This window comes from Atractosteus spatula, chromosome 20, assembly GCF_055471065.1.
Source record: "Atractosteus spatula isolate fAtrSpa1 chromosome 20, fAtrSpa1.hap1, whole genome shotgun sequence".
Classification (NCBI taxonomy): domain Eukaryota; kingdom Metazoa; phylum Chordata; class Actinopteri; order Semionotiformes; family Lepisosteidae; genus Atractosteus; species Atractosteus spatula.
This window is the reverse complement of record NC_142725.1, coordinates 10,238,983-10,256,332: the sequence shown is the minus strand read 5'-3', so window position 1 is coordinate 10,256,332 and position 17,350 is coordinate 10,238,983. Positions and strand designations below refer to the sequence as shown.

General features: G+C 39.6%; 1 protein-coding gene across 1 annotated transcript in view; it reads left to right on the top strand.

The window, feature by feature from the left end:
- The window catches only part of vps13d (vacuolar protein sorting 13 homolog D), an 85,481-nt gene that overhangs the window by 27,769 nt on the left and 40,362 nt on the right, over positions 1-17,350 (top strand). The window contains exons 26-45 of the mRNA XM_088938314.1: positions 1,801-1,945; positions 2,751-2,961; positions 3,115-3,286; positions 4,806-4,921; positions 5,474-5,686; positions 6,244-6,515; positions 7,129-7,262; positions 7,756-7,911; positions 8,508-8,709; positions 8,991-9,065; positions 9,702-9,905; positions 10,411-10,500; positions 11,055-11,195; positions 12,565-12,696; positions 13,957-14,031; positions 15,487-15,592; positions 15,674-15,826; positions 15,961-16,096; positions 16,797-16,844; positions 17,109-17,259. Of these exons, the coding sequence (XP_088794440.1) occupies positions 1,801-1,945; positions 2,751-2,961; positions 3,115-3,286; positions 4,806-4,921; positions 5,474-5,686; positions 6,244-6,515; positions 7,129-7,262; positions 7,756-7,911; positions 8,508-8,709; positions 8,991-9,065; positions 9,702-9,905; positions 10,411-10,500; positions 11,055-11,195; positions 12,565-12,696; positions 13,957-14,031; positions 15,487-15,592; positions 15,674-15,826; positions 15,961-16,096; positions 16,797-16,844; positions 17,109-17,259 (2,932 nt within the window). The remainder of the gene's footprint in view (positions 1-1,800; positions 1,946-2,750; positions 2,962-3,114; positions 3,287-4,805; positions 4,922-5,473; positions 5,687-6,243; positions 6,516-7,128; positions 7,263-7,755; positions 7,912-8,507; positions 8,710-8,990; positions 9,066-9,701; positions 9,906-10,410; positions 10,501-11,054; positions 11,196-12,564; positions 12,697-13,956; positions 14,032-15,486; positions 15,593-15,673; positions 15,827-15,960; positions 16,097-16,796; positions 16,845-17,108; positions 17,260-17,350) is intronic.

Below are 17,350 nucleotides of genomic sequence, written 5' to 3'. Positions count from 1 at the left end.
GTGATCCCTTGTTATGTTTTTTTTTTTTCATTTCTAACCATGACAACACCATTTTTGTTGAAGAATTTGATTTTGCATGCACATTCCTACAAGGATCCTGTCCATTTCAAGGTACCAGGGCATGGTTTAGTGTGTAATATTTGACATTTGTGGTGTCACTTTTGATTTCTGAATGAAAGGCATTGTATCGTGGTCACCTTCCTTCAGAAGAGTGGGTTTCTTCTTGCTTTCCATGTGAAATACACTCAGTTAGTGTGGCTTATGGCTGCCGTTGTTCCAACTTCTGCAACAGTGATCTCCTTGGTATTGGACTGCCAGATGTACATCATGAAAAACCCCACTGACATATGCAATGGGATGTATAGAACAGTAAATTATAAACACCGCATTTCACCTCTTCCATTAAGTGTTCTGTGTATTGTTTTCTTTTATAAGTCATTTTCAGTCCTATTCTTACTATTCCAATAGGTATAAGTCATTGATTGCAAATATATTTTTCAAATTTACTCCATACAGAAGCTCCAAGGCCTATTAGTAAAGCTTGTACATGTTTATAACGTTGATGTACTTCTGTAGCTCATTTATCTTAGTCTTATTACAGAGGTTATTTCATTTTTCTTTTTGCTGGGATAGTTGTCAAGGATAGTAATCATCCGATTCATAAGGAAGAACCTTGCAGAACACACATTTTAGCCAAATGCAGCAGGCAAGAATTGAAATCGCTAGGAAACACGAAACACATTTCCTTCGATACTGTGAGACAGTATGATTCTTGCTAATGATTTGTTGAGAGTATTTACTTCCTTGTGACAAAAGCTGCACATATCGTAAAAAGACAGAAACAAGTTTCTTCTTCTACGTTAATCTTAGTATGAGGTATGTTGTTAGCATAGAGAAAACAAATGGTTTCAAAACAGTTGAAAATTATTTCATCACTTACATTTTAAATGCCTTGACATTTTTGCTTATTTATTATTTCCAAAATTCATCACAGGGTTTGTCAGGCTTTTTCAAGAATCCCAGATGGTATAGGTTTTATTTTAATAAACTGCTTTATTTTCAGCTAAGTATTGTTTGCCTAGCCATACAGCATAATTCAGTATTGATTTAAATACAAAATAAATAGCTACTGAAGTTCTGCATGGTGTGTATTTGTTTTGATTTTGCATTTCTGGAATGGTTTTGTCATTTAACAGCAGAACTGATCTGTAAAACTACAGGATTAAAATGTAATATTCTGCTTTCATTGAGTCTTCTGATACAGTACTTCACCAGATTTAGAGAGGATGTACAGTACATCAACATAATTTCTCTAACTGCATATAAACGTTGCTGTGCAGAGGCACAGCATGGTATTGGGTATGATAAATATAATTTTGGAAGGTTGATGTGTTCTCATCTGGTGTTCTTTGGGGAGTGACACTAATGAACTGTACATAGGATAACTGCAGTGTTTCCTGATACTTCATTTTATTTTCAGTTACTTTTTTATTTGATTATATATTATCGACCAAGATGTCACCCAGATTCCTCTATTAAATAAAATAAGTATTTTATATATAAATGAAAGAGTATTTAATAAACGAGCACTCTTCAGCTCCTCATTGTTGAGGCTTTTTTTTTGGTTGAATAAAGGGTTAAAGTATAAATTTAAACAGTCTTCCTAAATTCATAGCTAACTAAGTCTACACAAAAAAAAAGCATCTTATAACTTGGTAAATGATATTGGCTGCTGAATTGCGTTGGTGCTCTCGTGGAGGGCGTGCTATGGTGAGTTAGGAGTGTCTGTCTGTGGCGCAGGATCGAGAGAAGAACCCTGAGAAGGCGGGTAGTGAGGAGGGCCCCGCCAGCAAGGCTGGAGGGCCACGCAGCTACAGTAGTGTGGGCTCCAGCTTCTCACTGGGCCTGGGGCGAATGCCTGAGGTTGAAGTTCCAGAGAGTCCGGGTGAGTTCTGTGCATGTTCCTTTTTTGTGTTTGCTACTAATATCATAATGACAGCGAGTACTAATACAAAATGCTTAGTTCTCTGACTACTGTTCTTATTAGAGAGTTGGTCAGTCCTGTTTTAGTGACTTACAGTTCAGGGTGCAAATGTTTTCTATTTATGTCTTGTCATATTAAGTCAGGAATGTAAAATTTTACCCTAGGAGCTTGTTAAGATCATGCTTTCATTCAAAAAGGTCTCTGTTTTTTTCCTTAAATAAGTGACATGAAGAAGTAGTAAACTGGTTTGTGACTTTTGGGACCTGATGATTCAACGATGCCTAGTAAATTCTACTGTACTGTGGTCTTCCAGAATCAGGCCTGGTCACTGCTTATCTACACGTGTTGGCCAAAATATTGGGAGTCTTTGCAAGCAGCAGAAACAGTTTGAGTTGGATATAACATGTAATTCATAAGATTCTGAAATGTTTGCCCAGTCTCATTCCATTATTCAGTCATGGTCATAGTCATTTAATTAAGGTTAAATGACGGTGTGTGGAAAACAATTTCCCTTAGACTTGAGAGGCTTGAGATCTGGAGGTGTTTTGGTGTCGGAATGTGTCTGATAGGCTTAATGCCAGCCATCCATTGCCTGCCTCTACGAATCAGTTCATTTGACTGGGAAGTATGCTGACCAGTGAGCGTGTGATTATAACAGCTGTAAACTGTAAAACTAGTTTGCTCCCTTTTAATAGAAGATTCATCTAAGTCTTATACTCTCTTGTGAATTAACAGTTGTCCCTGGTTTCCTCCTGTTTGTTCTCAGAGGACTATGTCTGTCTGTTGGACTGTATTGCGCTGGACCTGCAAGAGATGGACATCTTTGCAGCAGAGCGTCTGTCTCGAGAGGTGTGGGAGAGCAAGGAGCACCCAGACACTGACCTGCTCTTCCATTCCTACGCTGTGCGCCGCACCGGGGGCAACCTGCTGAAGGACCGCTGCCAGCTGAAGCTGCAAGTGGAGAGAAACCTGGACAAGTGAGTGGCCAGCCTCCTCAGCTCTAGAACTCCTAGAGCCAGGTGTCCCCCGACATCCATGCACACCATTTCATCAAAGGGTGCAGATAGATGTCAGAACTTTGGCCTGTGATGATCTAAACAACTTCTGCTCTCTTCTTTGCCATGTGGCAGGGAGCTAAGCCATGCTGTGCCAGACATGTCCATCCACGGCAGTCTGTCCTCTGTCCACTGCTCCCTTGACCTGGAGAGATACCGGCTTATCCGTGGACTGCTGGAGAACAACCTCGGAGAGCCTGTGGAGGAGTTCCTCAGACCCTACAACCTGCAGGACCCTAGCACCTATGTAAGAAAGCTGTTCAAGCCTCTATGCACAAATCTGCTGCCTCTCAAAGAAACAAGGTGCAAGTAGAGATCTATAGACATGCCTGTACACAGTTAGAGGGGATAGGTGTCAAAGTGTTAAAAGGTGATGTTTTCTCATGTTCCCCTGCAGCAGGACAGAGTAGGTTTGTTGTCTATCTGGACTGTCAGTTGAACCTGGGTCCTAACTGTGTACACTACGTAAACGCACACAAGTTATAGCACAAGGAGAAGCAGCTCATCATACACACTAGGAGACTTTAATACAACCTCTGTCCTTAGTTCCCTTACATCTGTCTTCCAGGTGTGACCCTCTAGCCATACCAGAACCCACCCATACAGGGTACAACAAAGAGTTAGCCTCTTCATAATCACCACATGACCCCAGGCCACTGTTCTTCGTTGTGGTAGTAAAACAGAAATTTAATTTTAGAGGGTTTAAAGCAGTTGATTTAAACTAATTAAGTGTTTAACAGAAAGGAAACCTACCCTTGCAGATTAGCTGTAACAATATATTAGCCTACTAACCTCTTTCTTACTTCTTATTGCAGACAAAGACATCCTTGTTAGATATTTTTCTCTTTTGTAAGTGGTGGCCACAAAGAGGTCATAAGATGTCAACCACAGGAGTCTTGATATAAAGGCTACTATTGATTTACCAAGCTTTTCAGCATGCCTAATAAAATTGCTAGGACTTCACGTCTTATCCTTCCCAGTATTTAATTATGTGATCTCACTGTATCACTTGATTAGAATCTGAGATGTCCAAGCTCAGTTTTGCTAGGAAGCTTTAAAATTAGGATTTTGTGCATTTAAGTGCTGTAGCAAAATAGAAAGAACTAGTAGTACCTAGAATCAGGTGTAGAGAAGTGCATTTTTTATTTTGGATTTAATTAAATGTACATTAGTCTATGCTGTACATAACAAAGATCTTTAAGCTCTTCATAAACACCGAGGCCTTCTGATATAATACACCAACGTACCAAATCTTTAGAGAATACCCTTAATAGCAGGCCAACACCCCTCCAGCTGTGGCTTGAGCTACAACGTTTTGTATCTGAAAGGACATAAGGAGCCACACTGGTTTTCTCAAAAGATATCAAATATGTTCATGTGGTTTAGCATTAGTGTCTTGTGCTGCAGGTTGCTGGATGCTTTTAATTTGTCACCAACTGCCCGAAAACCCTTGGGGCTCTCTGAATTGACACATTAGCTAGGCATGCTGATGTCTTACAAGAGCCTCATTATTCATCAGGCAGGCCCCTTGTGAAATCTTCTCTGTTAGTCTTCTTTCCCATAAGGTGTCAAAAGCAAGTACTGTCATGCAGACTGATATTGAAAGAAAGCAACAATTCATGTTGTAAAACAGTGCGTTTAAATCTAAATATAAATCAGAATAGTAATAACTAAAAACTAAAGTATTTGATTAATTCAGTCTGTTCCCTGCTCAGATTCTCTCTCTCTATGTCTGCCTCTTTTCTTCCCTCCCTTCTGTCGCCTAGACGGTGCTTAGCGGAGAAGTGTTTACTGGGTTGTCACTTCTAGTCGACATGATGAACGTCAGTCTGGAGTTGCTTGATACATCTGATAGTGCTGGCAACACCCGCCCACTCGCCAGGTACCTTGTTCTTCATTTTTATTATTAGACAACAGAACTGTGCCTCTTTTTTTCCCCATTGGGTTCATGTTTTAAAGTGTGTACAGTAATTCCTGATATCTTATGAGCTCAATAATGTCCAGATCCCACATTAAATATTTTTTAAATTTGTAGGGTACTTGGTGAAAATCAGGTTTAGTTGTAAAATGTGTACTTCACATTTTAGTTCATAAAATGCATGTGACATTGTCATTTGTTCTTTTTGGCCTTGCTCTCAGTATTTGCTCCGTCAAGCAAAGAAACACCTGTCTGTTAGGAATCATATGCTGGAAGTAAATTATTATTTAAAATCAGTGACCAAAAATCGTTATTTTCTTAAGACCAGTGTTGAAGAGTCTTCTGAAAATCTGTTCCTGTTGGCTTGAATAGAAACAGTAGTGTAAGTTGAAACAAGTCTAACATAATATAAAGATGTCAAATAATTAATACTGGGAGAAAGAGATATGTTGGCTATTGTGTAACTTTTTTATAAGTTTTATACAAAGTCAGTCTTCTGATTGGCATGTTCTGCAGGTTTGACTTCATGAAATCCAAGCTGCTCTTTGAAAGCTTCTCCAATGGGACCAAGTCTGTGAACTTGGTGTCTCACTCTCTCTTGGCGTACGACACACGCTGCAGAGGGCACGGCACCAGCACAGCTCAGAAACAAAACGTCTTTGAATGCATCCTCCAGCCCTCCAAAGCTGGCACCAACCGAGCCTCCCTTCAGATGGAACTGCACTTCAGGTGCTCTGGGCACTTTGATTAGATTATTTGAGCAACATTAAAGTTTTCAACGAATGCTCTCAATATTTCAAGAATACGTAAGACCATGAACAACATCTCTTATGCATAACATATGTGGAAGACCATGTAAGACAGAAGCCTCTCAATATAATATGATTTAGGAAAATTAAAAAGAATAATTGCATTGCTTTGGTTCAATATTTTGAATTCAGTGATCGTTTTAAACCTTATGCTTTAAAGTAGTGTCTGAAAATATTTTGTTAAAGATACTGGAAGATTAACACAGTCCATTATAAATAAATACAAAGAAATGTTTGTTTTAGAGCAAGATAATTTAGTATTAAAAATGGCCAATAAAATTAACAGCAGTCTGTTTAAATATGTTATGATATCTATTTGGAACATTACATTCTTTTAGTTTTTAAATCACGGGTTGCTGCTTTCTTAGTTTGGTTATATTATTTTTCCATTGAAGCAGTGGGTTTTTAATATTTTTATTACATTTTATTATATTGTTTATTTTATTGAAAAGGAGGCTTTGCAAACTTTCTCTCCAGGTCTACCCGAGACTCCTCCTGTTTCACAGTGGTCCTCAACAACCTGCGCGTCTTCCTCATCTTTGACTGGTTGAAGCTGGTCAGGGACTTCCTGCGCACCCCTGGGGAGAAAAGTGCCGCTCCCCCCCGCCAGCGCTGGCCCAGCGGCAGCAGTGACCCCGGAGGAGCAGGTGCCGTCATGCCCAAGACGGTGAAGACTGGGGTGGTGACCAAGCGCTCCACCGTGCCCATCACTCAGGAGCACTACTTTGAGGTCAAGATCAATGTGACAGGTAGGATAGGAGCCCTGGAACACAGCTCAGCCCATTGCATTACAATTCAGTCCTCACCTTCCCTGTACAGGCAGAGGTGAAGAAATGAATTGGGTGACAATGAATTCTGATTAAATTGTGCCATAAATTACAGATCCTGACATAAAGAGGACTGCATGGACCTGCATGTTTTTGCTTTTTTGTTCATGTGCAACTACAACTACAGCTGAATTCTTGTGTCTGGAATCTGAGATTTCTAGTGCTTTGGTATTTAAAAGATAAATTGGTTAGGTCACTACAAGTTCGGTTCGCATTGCTAATGTTGTGATAACTTTTAATCTTTGTTGGTGCTGAGAATCACCTCAGTCTTTCCTATAAAATATCCATCTATATAAATGGGTGAAAATTTATATTTTCCCCCATTTTTCACCCATAAATTATGACAGAAGCATCAGACAAATGAAATGATTAATGACTAAATGAATTAGTAGTATGTTTTTTTAGCAAGGATGGTTTAACCTCAATCTAAAAACCAAAGAACATTTTTTTAATTTGTAAATATCAGAAGAACTTATGTTTTTCAGATCCTAGCTGCATCTGGATATTGTGCAACTTAAGAATATTTATGTTTCAGGGACGGAGTTTGTGGTAGTGGAGGACTCCTCTTGCCTGGACACCAATGCCATTATCCTGAAAGGCACAACTGTCCTGACTTATAAGCCCCGGCTGTCTGATCGCCCCTTCTCTGGCAGCCTGGCAGGTATTGAGGTGAGTTGGTTTGACAGTAGAAAGTGCCTAATGAATAAACTAATCAATTCATTAACTAATTATTGATGAGGTGTGCTGTCAAGGTTCCTAATGCTCCTACAGTGACTCTGACCATGAAAAGCTAAATACCTTCGTTAGGAACTTGCGTTTGGATTTTTGCATCAAGAATCAATAGTAAAGATAAATGACTTGTTGTTGTACAAATTTCAAACATATTCTCCGTCATAATAAATACTAGACTTATACTAAACATGATATTTCACGTTAACAATATTCCTGCTGTGCTTATATGTGATTATGAGTTATCACAGCAAAAGAGCAATAATAAATCATAGAAAAATAGCTTGGCAGTTATTGGCAGAGGTTCAGGAGGTATGTGCTATGGCGTAGTTTTAACACAGGGACAGTACTGTTCCTCATCAAAACAGGCCCTTTGTATGATAATATCTACTTCTGCGGATCCCTGCATGGCCCTGTCCCTCCCCCTGTGCAGGTGTTCTCATGTCGGCTGGGCAGCGAGCAGGAGACGGCGCTGTCAATCATAGACCCCGTCAATGTGCAGGTAGAGCTGTCTGGAAGCCCCAACTATCAGAGCAGCTCGGGGCTCCTGGATGCTTTCAACACGGACGACTTCCCTCCACTGCTCGAGGTCAGAGGGTTATCTAGGCTTGTGGGTCATGCCAGGCTTCTCGGCTTTTAGTGTTTTGCGGTTTTCATCTTTCTTTCTCTCTCTCTTTTTCCTTGGTGATGCATGGTTAAATTTTTAAATTTTCCCTCTGCTGAGTGTTGGTTAGAAGAACAAAAAAATCTAAATGATATAAAAGAGGGAAACGTGAAGAAAATATGACAAATGTTGATAAAATCAGGTCTGTTTTTTTGCATGCTTTTGTTTTATCTGCAGTGGATTCCAGGTGGGATTTAATAGTGCAGTAGAACTTACTGCTTCATTGGAAGAAAATCAGAAACAAAACGTTCCCAGCACTGCATTACCCCTTTAACACTGCCCCGTTGTTTTAATCTTTTTTACTTAGTTGCTTTTGTTTTTTTGACTATTCGTGTCAGCAGTTGTCATTGTGATGCTTCTGCGATGTTAAAGAAAAACATTAAAAAAATGTTTTTTGAGCAATACAAAATGAAGACAAATATTGAAAACATTTAAGCAATATATACTTTCATAATCCTAACTTAGTTACTGAGTACTCCATATTTTTCACTCATTTCATGTTACTTCTTGATTTCCCAAAGATCCAGTTCCCAGCCCTTGATATCCGACTCTCCTATAATGACGTCCAGCTGTTTCTGGCCATTGCCAAATCTATCCCCACCTCCGGCTCGTCAGATTCCAATGATCCTGCCCTCACCTCCAAGACGGAGACAGCCAAGGCCAGCCCGGGCCCAGCCACAAGCCAGAAGGACCTCTTCAGACACAAGACAGAGGCTTTAATTGGTATGTTTGCCGTCAGACACAACAGCGTACAGCACAACCAAGGTAAATTTACAGCATATAGGTGTTATATTGCATACAAAGCTTTATTATTCTCATTTGCTAAATTTTCAATTTGTCATTCATAATGTATGCTGCAAAACTGTTATATAGAAAGCATGACTGTGACGATATTCTCAGTAGCCAGAAAGCAGCTGCCGAGGTTTCATAAGGTGAGCTATACAGCATAATTTTTGAAAGCGTTACTGAGTGCTTGGTTAAGAGCCCTGCTTTTCTTTTTACAGAGGGCCAGCTGGCACGTTTACAGGATCTGGGCTTTAGAAGAGAAGATTGTAGGCGTGCACTCATCCAGAGTAAAGGTGAGGCCAACCTTTCTTGAAAAGACAAAGTGGGAAAGAAACTGTAGAACCAATAATTTAGTTGAGGATGTAACCCTTCAGCACATAGATTACTGTATTGCACAAAGAAATATGGTCTGATAATGCGATTCTGTTATTAGATCTTTCGTCTGGTTTAGCTTTTTTTCTCATTTTAAATGTATTTGAAAATGAGAGTGCTTGTTTTGTTTTCAGCAGTATCATTCAGTATAAACACTCTTGAGCCACAATATTCTTTAGTTATCTGTGATTTATTTGTATTTCTGAACTTAGTTAAGACTGTTGCATGTATCAGAATCGGTCGTTAAGATGTATAGGAAAAACAAAAGCTAAACAGGTGCAGTTTGTATGAATCATATGCTCTAAAAAGAATATAATGGATTTAATACAATGTGTTTTCCCATTTCAGTCAGACACAAGTTGATAATTAATGTCATAGCAACAATTATGAAAAATTGTATAATTTAATGAAGCAAAACTGAACAAAATGGAAAAGAAATCCAACTGCTATAACAAAATGGTGGAACAAAAAAAACACTAAAAATGATCGGGTGGCACAGTCTCAGATGCTGTGGATAGTCTGATTTAACTCTGCTCTAATTGGTTCCCCATGTACAGGACAGCTGGACCAGGCCGCCACATGGCTCTTGGAGAACGCAGAGGTGGTGACATCACGGCAAGGGGGCGGGGCTGACTGCGACTCTTCCAGCCACGTCGCACCGCCCCTCTCTGGGCTGGAGGTGAAGGCGGAGAGCGTGTGTATCTGCTTCATCGACGACTGTCTGGACTGCGACGTTCCGCTGGCCGAACTCACCTTCTCACGTGAGTGTGTGCTATACGGTCTATGCCTCAGTGCCTTTCGTGTCAACGAAGGACTGATCAGCACTGCGCGCATTGTCACTCGCGTCCAAATGTTTGTTGTGCAAGACGTGATTGTTGTTTGACGGACTCTTTTATTCAGTCTGTAACTAGTTAGCAAGGCACCTTGGTGAAAATAAGCTCTGAAAGCATTTCATAGCTTGTTACCAGAAGCTATGGAAGAGAAGTAAGCTTATTGTAGTAGAGAAATCACCTTAATTAAATACTTTCCCACACCATTACCTCTTACTAATATCTTCAGAATTTTTTTGAGTAGTTACCTAAGAACTTGTGAACAGATATAACAGATGAGATATACAGAAAGTTCGCTGGGCTTTGCTGTGGTGTGGATAAGAGTACAATAGGATCTGTAGCTTACAGGATTTTGGTTTATGTAAGTGGAGAATTTCTGTATCTGATTGGTTACAGCTGTGCTTTGCCATTCGCGTTACTCTTCTCTTCCCTGCAGGGCTGTATGTGTTGCAGCGTATCGGATCCAATCCTGAAGGTAGCGCCAGTTTCACAGTGTCTGGAGATTACTACAACCGTGAGCTCTCTGGTGAGACCTGTGTTGCCTTCTCTCTAATTCTGCCTAATACACAAGTCCAGACACAGACCAGTGGTCTCCGTCCTGCTGCCCACTACCCGAACCTCCTACCCTTCACAAAGCAGCTCAGTACTCTTACCATTAAGCATCACAGATCTGGTACATGTATATCTGTAGTGCAGGCCAGTAATCTTACCTCTTACCTGCCCAAGTGAACCTTTATTACACTGAAGTTGAGCATTTCTGATTACCTTTGCATCCAGATTAATGATATTAATAAACAATTACTGCGAAAATTACAGTAAAGAAATCTTACAACAATACAGCTATGATTATTAAAAGAAGAAGTGTCATTCCTATTGAAATAACTGCTAGATTTGGAAGGGGGCAAAACATTTACATGTTAAATGATCATGCTTTTAAGCTAGCCTTTTCAGAGTCCCAGTGCTTTACAGCTCTGTTGTAAATGAGATTTTGTTTCTCAGATGCTTTCCTGAACTTTTATAGCTCCCTGGTCTTCAGTCTGCAGTATATGTCTCACATCTATACTAATCTTTGCTTCCCAGGCTGGGAACCATTCATTGAACCTTGGCCTTGCTTTCTTACCTGGCAACAACAGGCTGCAGGACGCTTGCATCCATCCCGTCTGAAACTGGGAATCAGAGCCAAACCGCGACTGGACATCAACATCACCTCAGTCTTGTTAGGTATCAGGTATTCTTATCAGATCTCAGAAGTTAAACAAGGTTGTTCAGTGCAGGAATGGGAGACATCTACAGATAATCATTTTGCTGCTGTGGATCAGTAGGTAGCATCATTCCCTTTAGACCAGAATTTACAAACCAATGAAACTGTGTGGTGACAGGGGACACTATACTGTACAGAGGTGCTGTCCTTCCAATGGTTTGTAAATGCAGTAAACCAAGGCGCTGACTACTTGGCCATTAAAAGGTCTTGTGCCATTGTATGTAGGAGTAGGGGTGTTCATCCTGGTGTCCTGGCTGAACTGAACTTTGTTTTTGCACTATCCAGCATCTCCCCTTTAGTTCTACTGGTAAAGCAATTTCTCATTTCCCAAACTAATCTGCTGTACAGTGGATCTGCTGGTATAGAATGTTAGCTGTGTGTCTCCCAGGTAGAAACTGGGTCCCCAATTATATATAAAGTGATTTGGAATGAAAGGTGCTATTTAAATGCAGGGAATTATTATGTTTATTAATAATAACATTTCAGCGTCTTTCTGAAATTCAAAAGTTACATTTAAGCCTACCTTTTTCTAAAAGAAAATCATTTTAGATTAGTTTGAGGTTGTGGTGTTTTTAAACTGAAACATTAATGAGCTAGTATTTTGTACATTGGTAGTAGAGTATACTGTGAAGGACCTTTACCAGTAGTAAATAATATATTAGTTGAATTGATCTATTTAAAAATTTACTAGAAGACTTGCACTTTATAAATTTCATATGACTACCCGGGAAGACTGTATTTCCAATGAATAATTGATGCAAAGGCAGTTGTAAAATGCTAATGCTTTTATTTTCCATGAATATCAAAAATATCAAGCAAGCTGTTGAGAACCTAACCTTCTTTTTCTTAAACTAATTCATGGGGTGCATTCAGTTCTTTTCTGAAACAGAGAGCATTCAATTAAGATGTTTTGCTTTTAGACGCTGAAACTTTGACTGTTTTGTGCAGATCTGACCATAAGCTTCGCACACGTCTGTTTTATACCTCAAGCAGTGTGAAATGATACAAAGTTATTAAGTGAACGTGGCATCCATGTTTTTGTTCTGCTCTATTTTTAAAATGCTGAATCATTTTTTATCTCTTTTGTTTGTTTGATAGACCAACTGCCCTTTATAGTTAAGAGAGTATTTCAGATTTAAAAAGTTTCCCAGGTCATCTGCAGGGAGTCAAAATTAGCAACTTTCTTCTAAAATCTGGAAATGGAGTTTTTATCCCTTAAATAAACCTAAACCTACTAAAATCATTAATAGAGTAATGAATGATTATGCAGATTACTTTTCTTCGTTTGTATTATTTTCTTCCCAATGTCTTTTGTTGTTTTGCCCTTAGAGCAATACAGGACCACTAAGACTTCCTGGCTGGCTGATTACTGTAAAGAGGAAGAGAAGGGGCAGTCGGCCCAGAACTCTGCGGCCTTGTCCTGGATGGGCTCATCAGTGGACCCCCCTTCCTTCAGACAGAGTGAGTCCAAGGGATTGGAGATTGCAGGAACATTCTTGGTCTCCAAACAGCGTCCTGATGGGAGCAATGCAGTTCTCAGGTTCCATTAAAATGTTTTTTCAGCAGTAGCATTTACAATTACTGGGACAGTGCAAATGGTTGGTAGATCAAACCAGTTATGACCATCGCAGATAAATTCGATAATGGCAGTGTTGAAGTTGAACAGCTTCCAGTTGTCAGATTCTTTGTTATGTACTACATGGTAGGTTTTATTTTCTTTATGTGGGCAAGGTGGACATACCCATAAAGAATTGTGAAAGAGGTTGTGAATGAAATTTCATTCATTTGTAAACAATACCATCAGACCATTATGAAAGAAGTCAATTCATGTTTGTTCTTAAATGCTTAAAATTTCAATTTTAGTGCATGTCTTAACAATGAAGTGAGAATCATCATTCTACTGCTATACTGTACTCATATACTTAAATTATACTCTTGGGCTGTGTTCAATATGCAGAGCATAAGGCAAATATTTGAGCCTTTTCGGCAGTCTTGGGACTATTTCAGGCAATTGTGAAGAAATGGTGGCGAAAAGAAAAGATTTTGGAAAAATTGTCCTGAAAAGGAGGTGTATATCCTACTACATTAGCACCAAGGCATAATTAAAAAAGGTTGTATGGGTCAAGGTAACTTAAAATAACATCATGGGCCAGTTGAAGATATACAAGTCTTATTGTGTATATTCTTTTAGAAATATGGAAGCCAATGGCGTAGTCCTGCGTCTTATCTGACACACCTATCAAGGCAACTCTTAAGTCTGATGGTTTGAGCTGTTAAGTACCCTCAGCCCATATGCCATCCACTGGAAACTGTTTCATAATGCTCTACGCATTGAACACACCCATGGTAATTAATTTACTCATACAGCAGTGCATGGGTAAGAAAATTACCAGGTATAAATGGGTGTGGTGGGAAGGATCAATGTGTTAAATACCTACAAATTGAAAATTTTATTTTTCTGCTGACCATACGATGGATCCCTGAATTGAGTTGAAGAAAACATTTGATGCTCTAAATACAACCGTGCGTTGCTGAATTTATCTGCTTTCTTTGCTAGTGGTACTTTCTGCTAGAAACAATAATAAAACATTTGAATGATTAATCCTGCTCTAAAAACTAAAACCTCTTTCCTGCTTTTGTCCCTTTAGCCTCTAACGCTTTAACTCATGCACTACCCTGCAGGTCTTCCTCTGTGCTGACTCTGTCTTTCTCTGCTATCAGGTCTTCCACTTGTCTACCTTAGAACTAGGAGCACAGCCAGCTTGACTAACCTTGAGCAGCAGATTCATGCCAGAGGTACAGTACTGAGGACTGGCTGAGAGTCCCTTGCTCTTTAGGCATACTGTACACCCCCCCCCCAAGCTGAAAATGGTACTGAAATTCCTCAGCTGGTACAAAAAAGGAAAACATTTTCTTTATGTCTAAACCAATTCATACAAGTCAGCAAATCACCATAATAATGGGTGGTTTTAGAATTGTTATGTACTGTGGTAAAAATTTCATCCTGTGCTAACTCTTTGCAACCCATAGCATTTTTCTTAGAGGTCTCCTTTCCAAAGATGATGTAACAGTGCTACAACTCACATAACATCTGAGGTTTTCCACTCAGATCCATTTCTGAGAAAAGGCAGGAAGTACTGCACTTACTGATGTACAAATTAATGATTTGTATATTGTTTAAATATATCTCACAACAATCTATGGCGGTACACATCAGACTAGGGAAAATTTGTATTTGTCTTTAGGATAGTGGCGCACTTTAAAAAGGAACACAGGATGAAATTGAATGGCACTTTCATTCTCCTCTATAATGTGTTCAAGAAATGGTATTTCACTAAATTCAGTTTAATAGTTTCTTTTAATCTTTTTCTAGCATTTGGGTTATGGGATTTTTTTTTTTTAAGTTTCTTAACAGTTTTCGTATGCTCTGAAGTCCTTACTTTTTAATATATGTTAGAGCAGTTCTTCACCTCATCACCAAGTGCAGTTATTCATGTTGTTTGTCACATTCAAGGAGAATCCAGGTTGGTTTATGTATTGATTCCAGCATGTGGACATTTTCTGCAGTAGAAACATAATGAGGTGTGTTATAACAGTTGTGCATTCTTAATACTTGACTAAAAAATGTATATATATATATTTTAAATTAGCTAAGGTTAATTTGAAATACAATTTATGAATGTTTATTGAGGGACTTTGCCTCATATTTAGCTACACTTAATTTTAAATATCTGAGCATGAGTGGGTTAGGTGTGAGTCCTGAAGGATTGTGGGTATAGAGCTGAACAACTGTAGGTCAGAACGGAAGTTTTCTTCCTGATCATAGTTCTAGTCTTTGTAGTACAGCTTTTATTGAAAACAGATGTGATACCTTGGGCTAGGAACTTAATTTTGTATATGAACTATGATTCAAACAATTGGTACACAACACAGTGTTTTCCTGTTCTTTGATTGTGCCTTTAATCTAGGAATTCGTTGGAGCAGGCTTGGCATTATGTCATTAACCTCGTATTTTGTTTCATAACAAAGTTGGAGAATTAGATCATGTTGGGTTTTCAGATTCTTTTGACATTTTTTCTGTTGTTTTTTATTTCATTTACATTCTGAATTGGAAGGAGGGTATACCAAAGTTTGTTAATGTGAAATAAATTTGTATTTTGATGTTGATGTGAATCTATATAGTACTCCTTGTTGTTCGTTTGTAGAGCACACCGTGTTGATGTGTCCCTTGTGTCTTGATTGGATTTTCAGCGGATGTGAAAATGTCAAAGAGGAGGCAGCCATTCGTACCCTATGCTCTGCGGAACAACACTGGCTGCACCATGTGGTTCGCCACCCTCACAACCACCCCTACGAGGTGAGCCAGCATCGCATCACGGCGATGTCCTTCCTTAATCCTGATCAATGCAGTGCCCTTATTTCTCGTGTTCGCCTCCAGGGTGGCGCTGTCTCACAGTGGGAGTGTGGATTCCATCTCTGATGCACATGGGACAGGCTCAGATGACACCCATAATGTGAGCCAGTGGCGCGAAGTCCTGCCAGGAGAGGAGATTCCTTTTGTGTTTCAGGCCCGAGAAAAACTGAGACACAGGTGTGTGTGGGCAGGGACTGAACAATCGATGTGTTATTGGCATTGGGATGACAGCAGTAGGATCAGAGAGAGGGCTATGGGTGGGTGACTGGGGACAAGACTGACTGTATTTGTCCCCCTGCTCTTTCCTCCAGACACACCCATGAGCTGAAGTTGCACCAGCTGCTGGTTCGAGTTGGGGGATGGGAGCAGGTGAAGCCGGTGTCTGTGGACAAAGTCGGGGTGTTTTTCCGATATGCTGCTCCTGATCGCAACAATCCCTCCAATACGGTGAGTGTGTTGGAGTTGGATTTGAAGACGTGTTCTTAGTTTACGCACTGCAGTGCCATACTTCAGATTTTTACCTGATTTCTGCAATTCACCAATATGCTTGCTTGATTGAGCATCCATACAATATCAGTTAGAAAGCCCCAGTTCTGTATACTTTAGTTTAACTAGAGCACAGCTCGGTCTATTTTGATTTAACCTTAATACCTGCAGTTTGTACTGAATGCTCATTTTACTTAAAAGTTTATCTTTTAACCATTTAATTCAAAACTGTTAATCATTCCTAAATGGCAGCAAATTTCAATCTGCTTGTTGGAAATTTCCTTTTAAAATACTATGGCATCTGTTTCAGGTCTTACTGATTTAATAACACCTCAATTGTGCCGCGTGCCGACTCTTGTTCTTTTGCTTAATGTGAGTTATGGTTAATCTTAAGCAATTTGAGTCACATGCAATTGTCAGTTGTCAGGCTCTTGAATCGCTGCTGGTATTGAAAATCCAATAACCCAGCAATTATATATCACTTAGAATTAATTTGACAGCTTCCAGCATGCAGATGACATTGTTAGCGGATTGTGCTACAAGATGTATGGAGTCATTTGTGTCTTGGCTTTCAGAGCACCCAGCAGATAGACTGCTGCATGGAGCAGTCTTTCTATCCTGTTCAGTTCTCCTTATTGTAGGGCTGTCCTTTCTCTTCCAGGTTGGGAGCCCTGTCAGTCGAACCAATATCATTCACCCCCATGTCTACGTAAGTCCATTGTCCATCATTTACATTGCATCAGAGTGTTTCAAGAAGCCTAAGGAGAGTTATTATTCTGTATGAGTTCTGTAAATTTACACAAATGTCAGTATGGAATTGATAGTTTTTCAGGTAAAGATTTACTGAAACAAATTCTGTGCTTTTACCTAAAATAGATTTAGCCAGATGTGCGTTTTAAAGTATGTTAGTGCCCTGGTGCCACCTTCATTAGTAGAGTGTATATGGATATTAATGTATGTGGTCTGTGTCTAGTTCTCAGCTCTGCCCCCAGTGAGAGTGGTCTTCTCAATCACTATGGAAGGCAGCGCTCGCAAGGTGATCACTGTACGCTCTGCACTGATGGTTAAGAACCGACTGGAGGTTCCTATGGAGGTCCGTCTGGATAGTCCGTCAGCGCCAGATAGTGAGTTTTTGTATTACGCTTTAATGGGAGCACTTCAAGAATATGGATACTTCAAAATCCTAACAAATTCCAACATATAGGAATAACATCT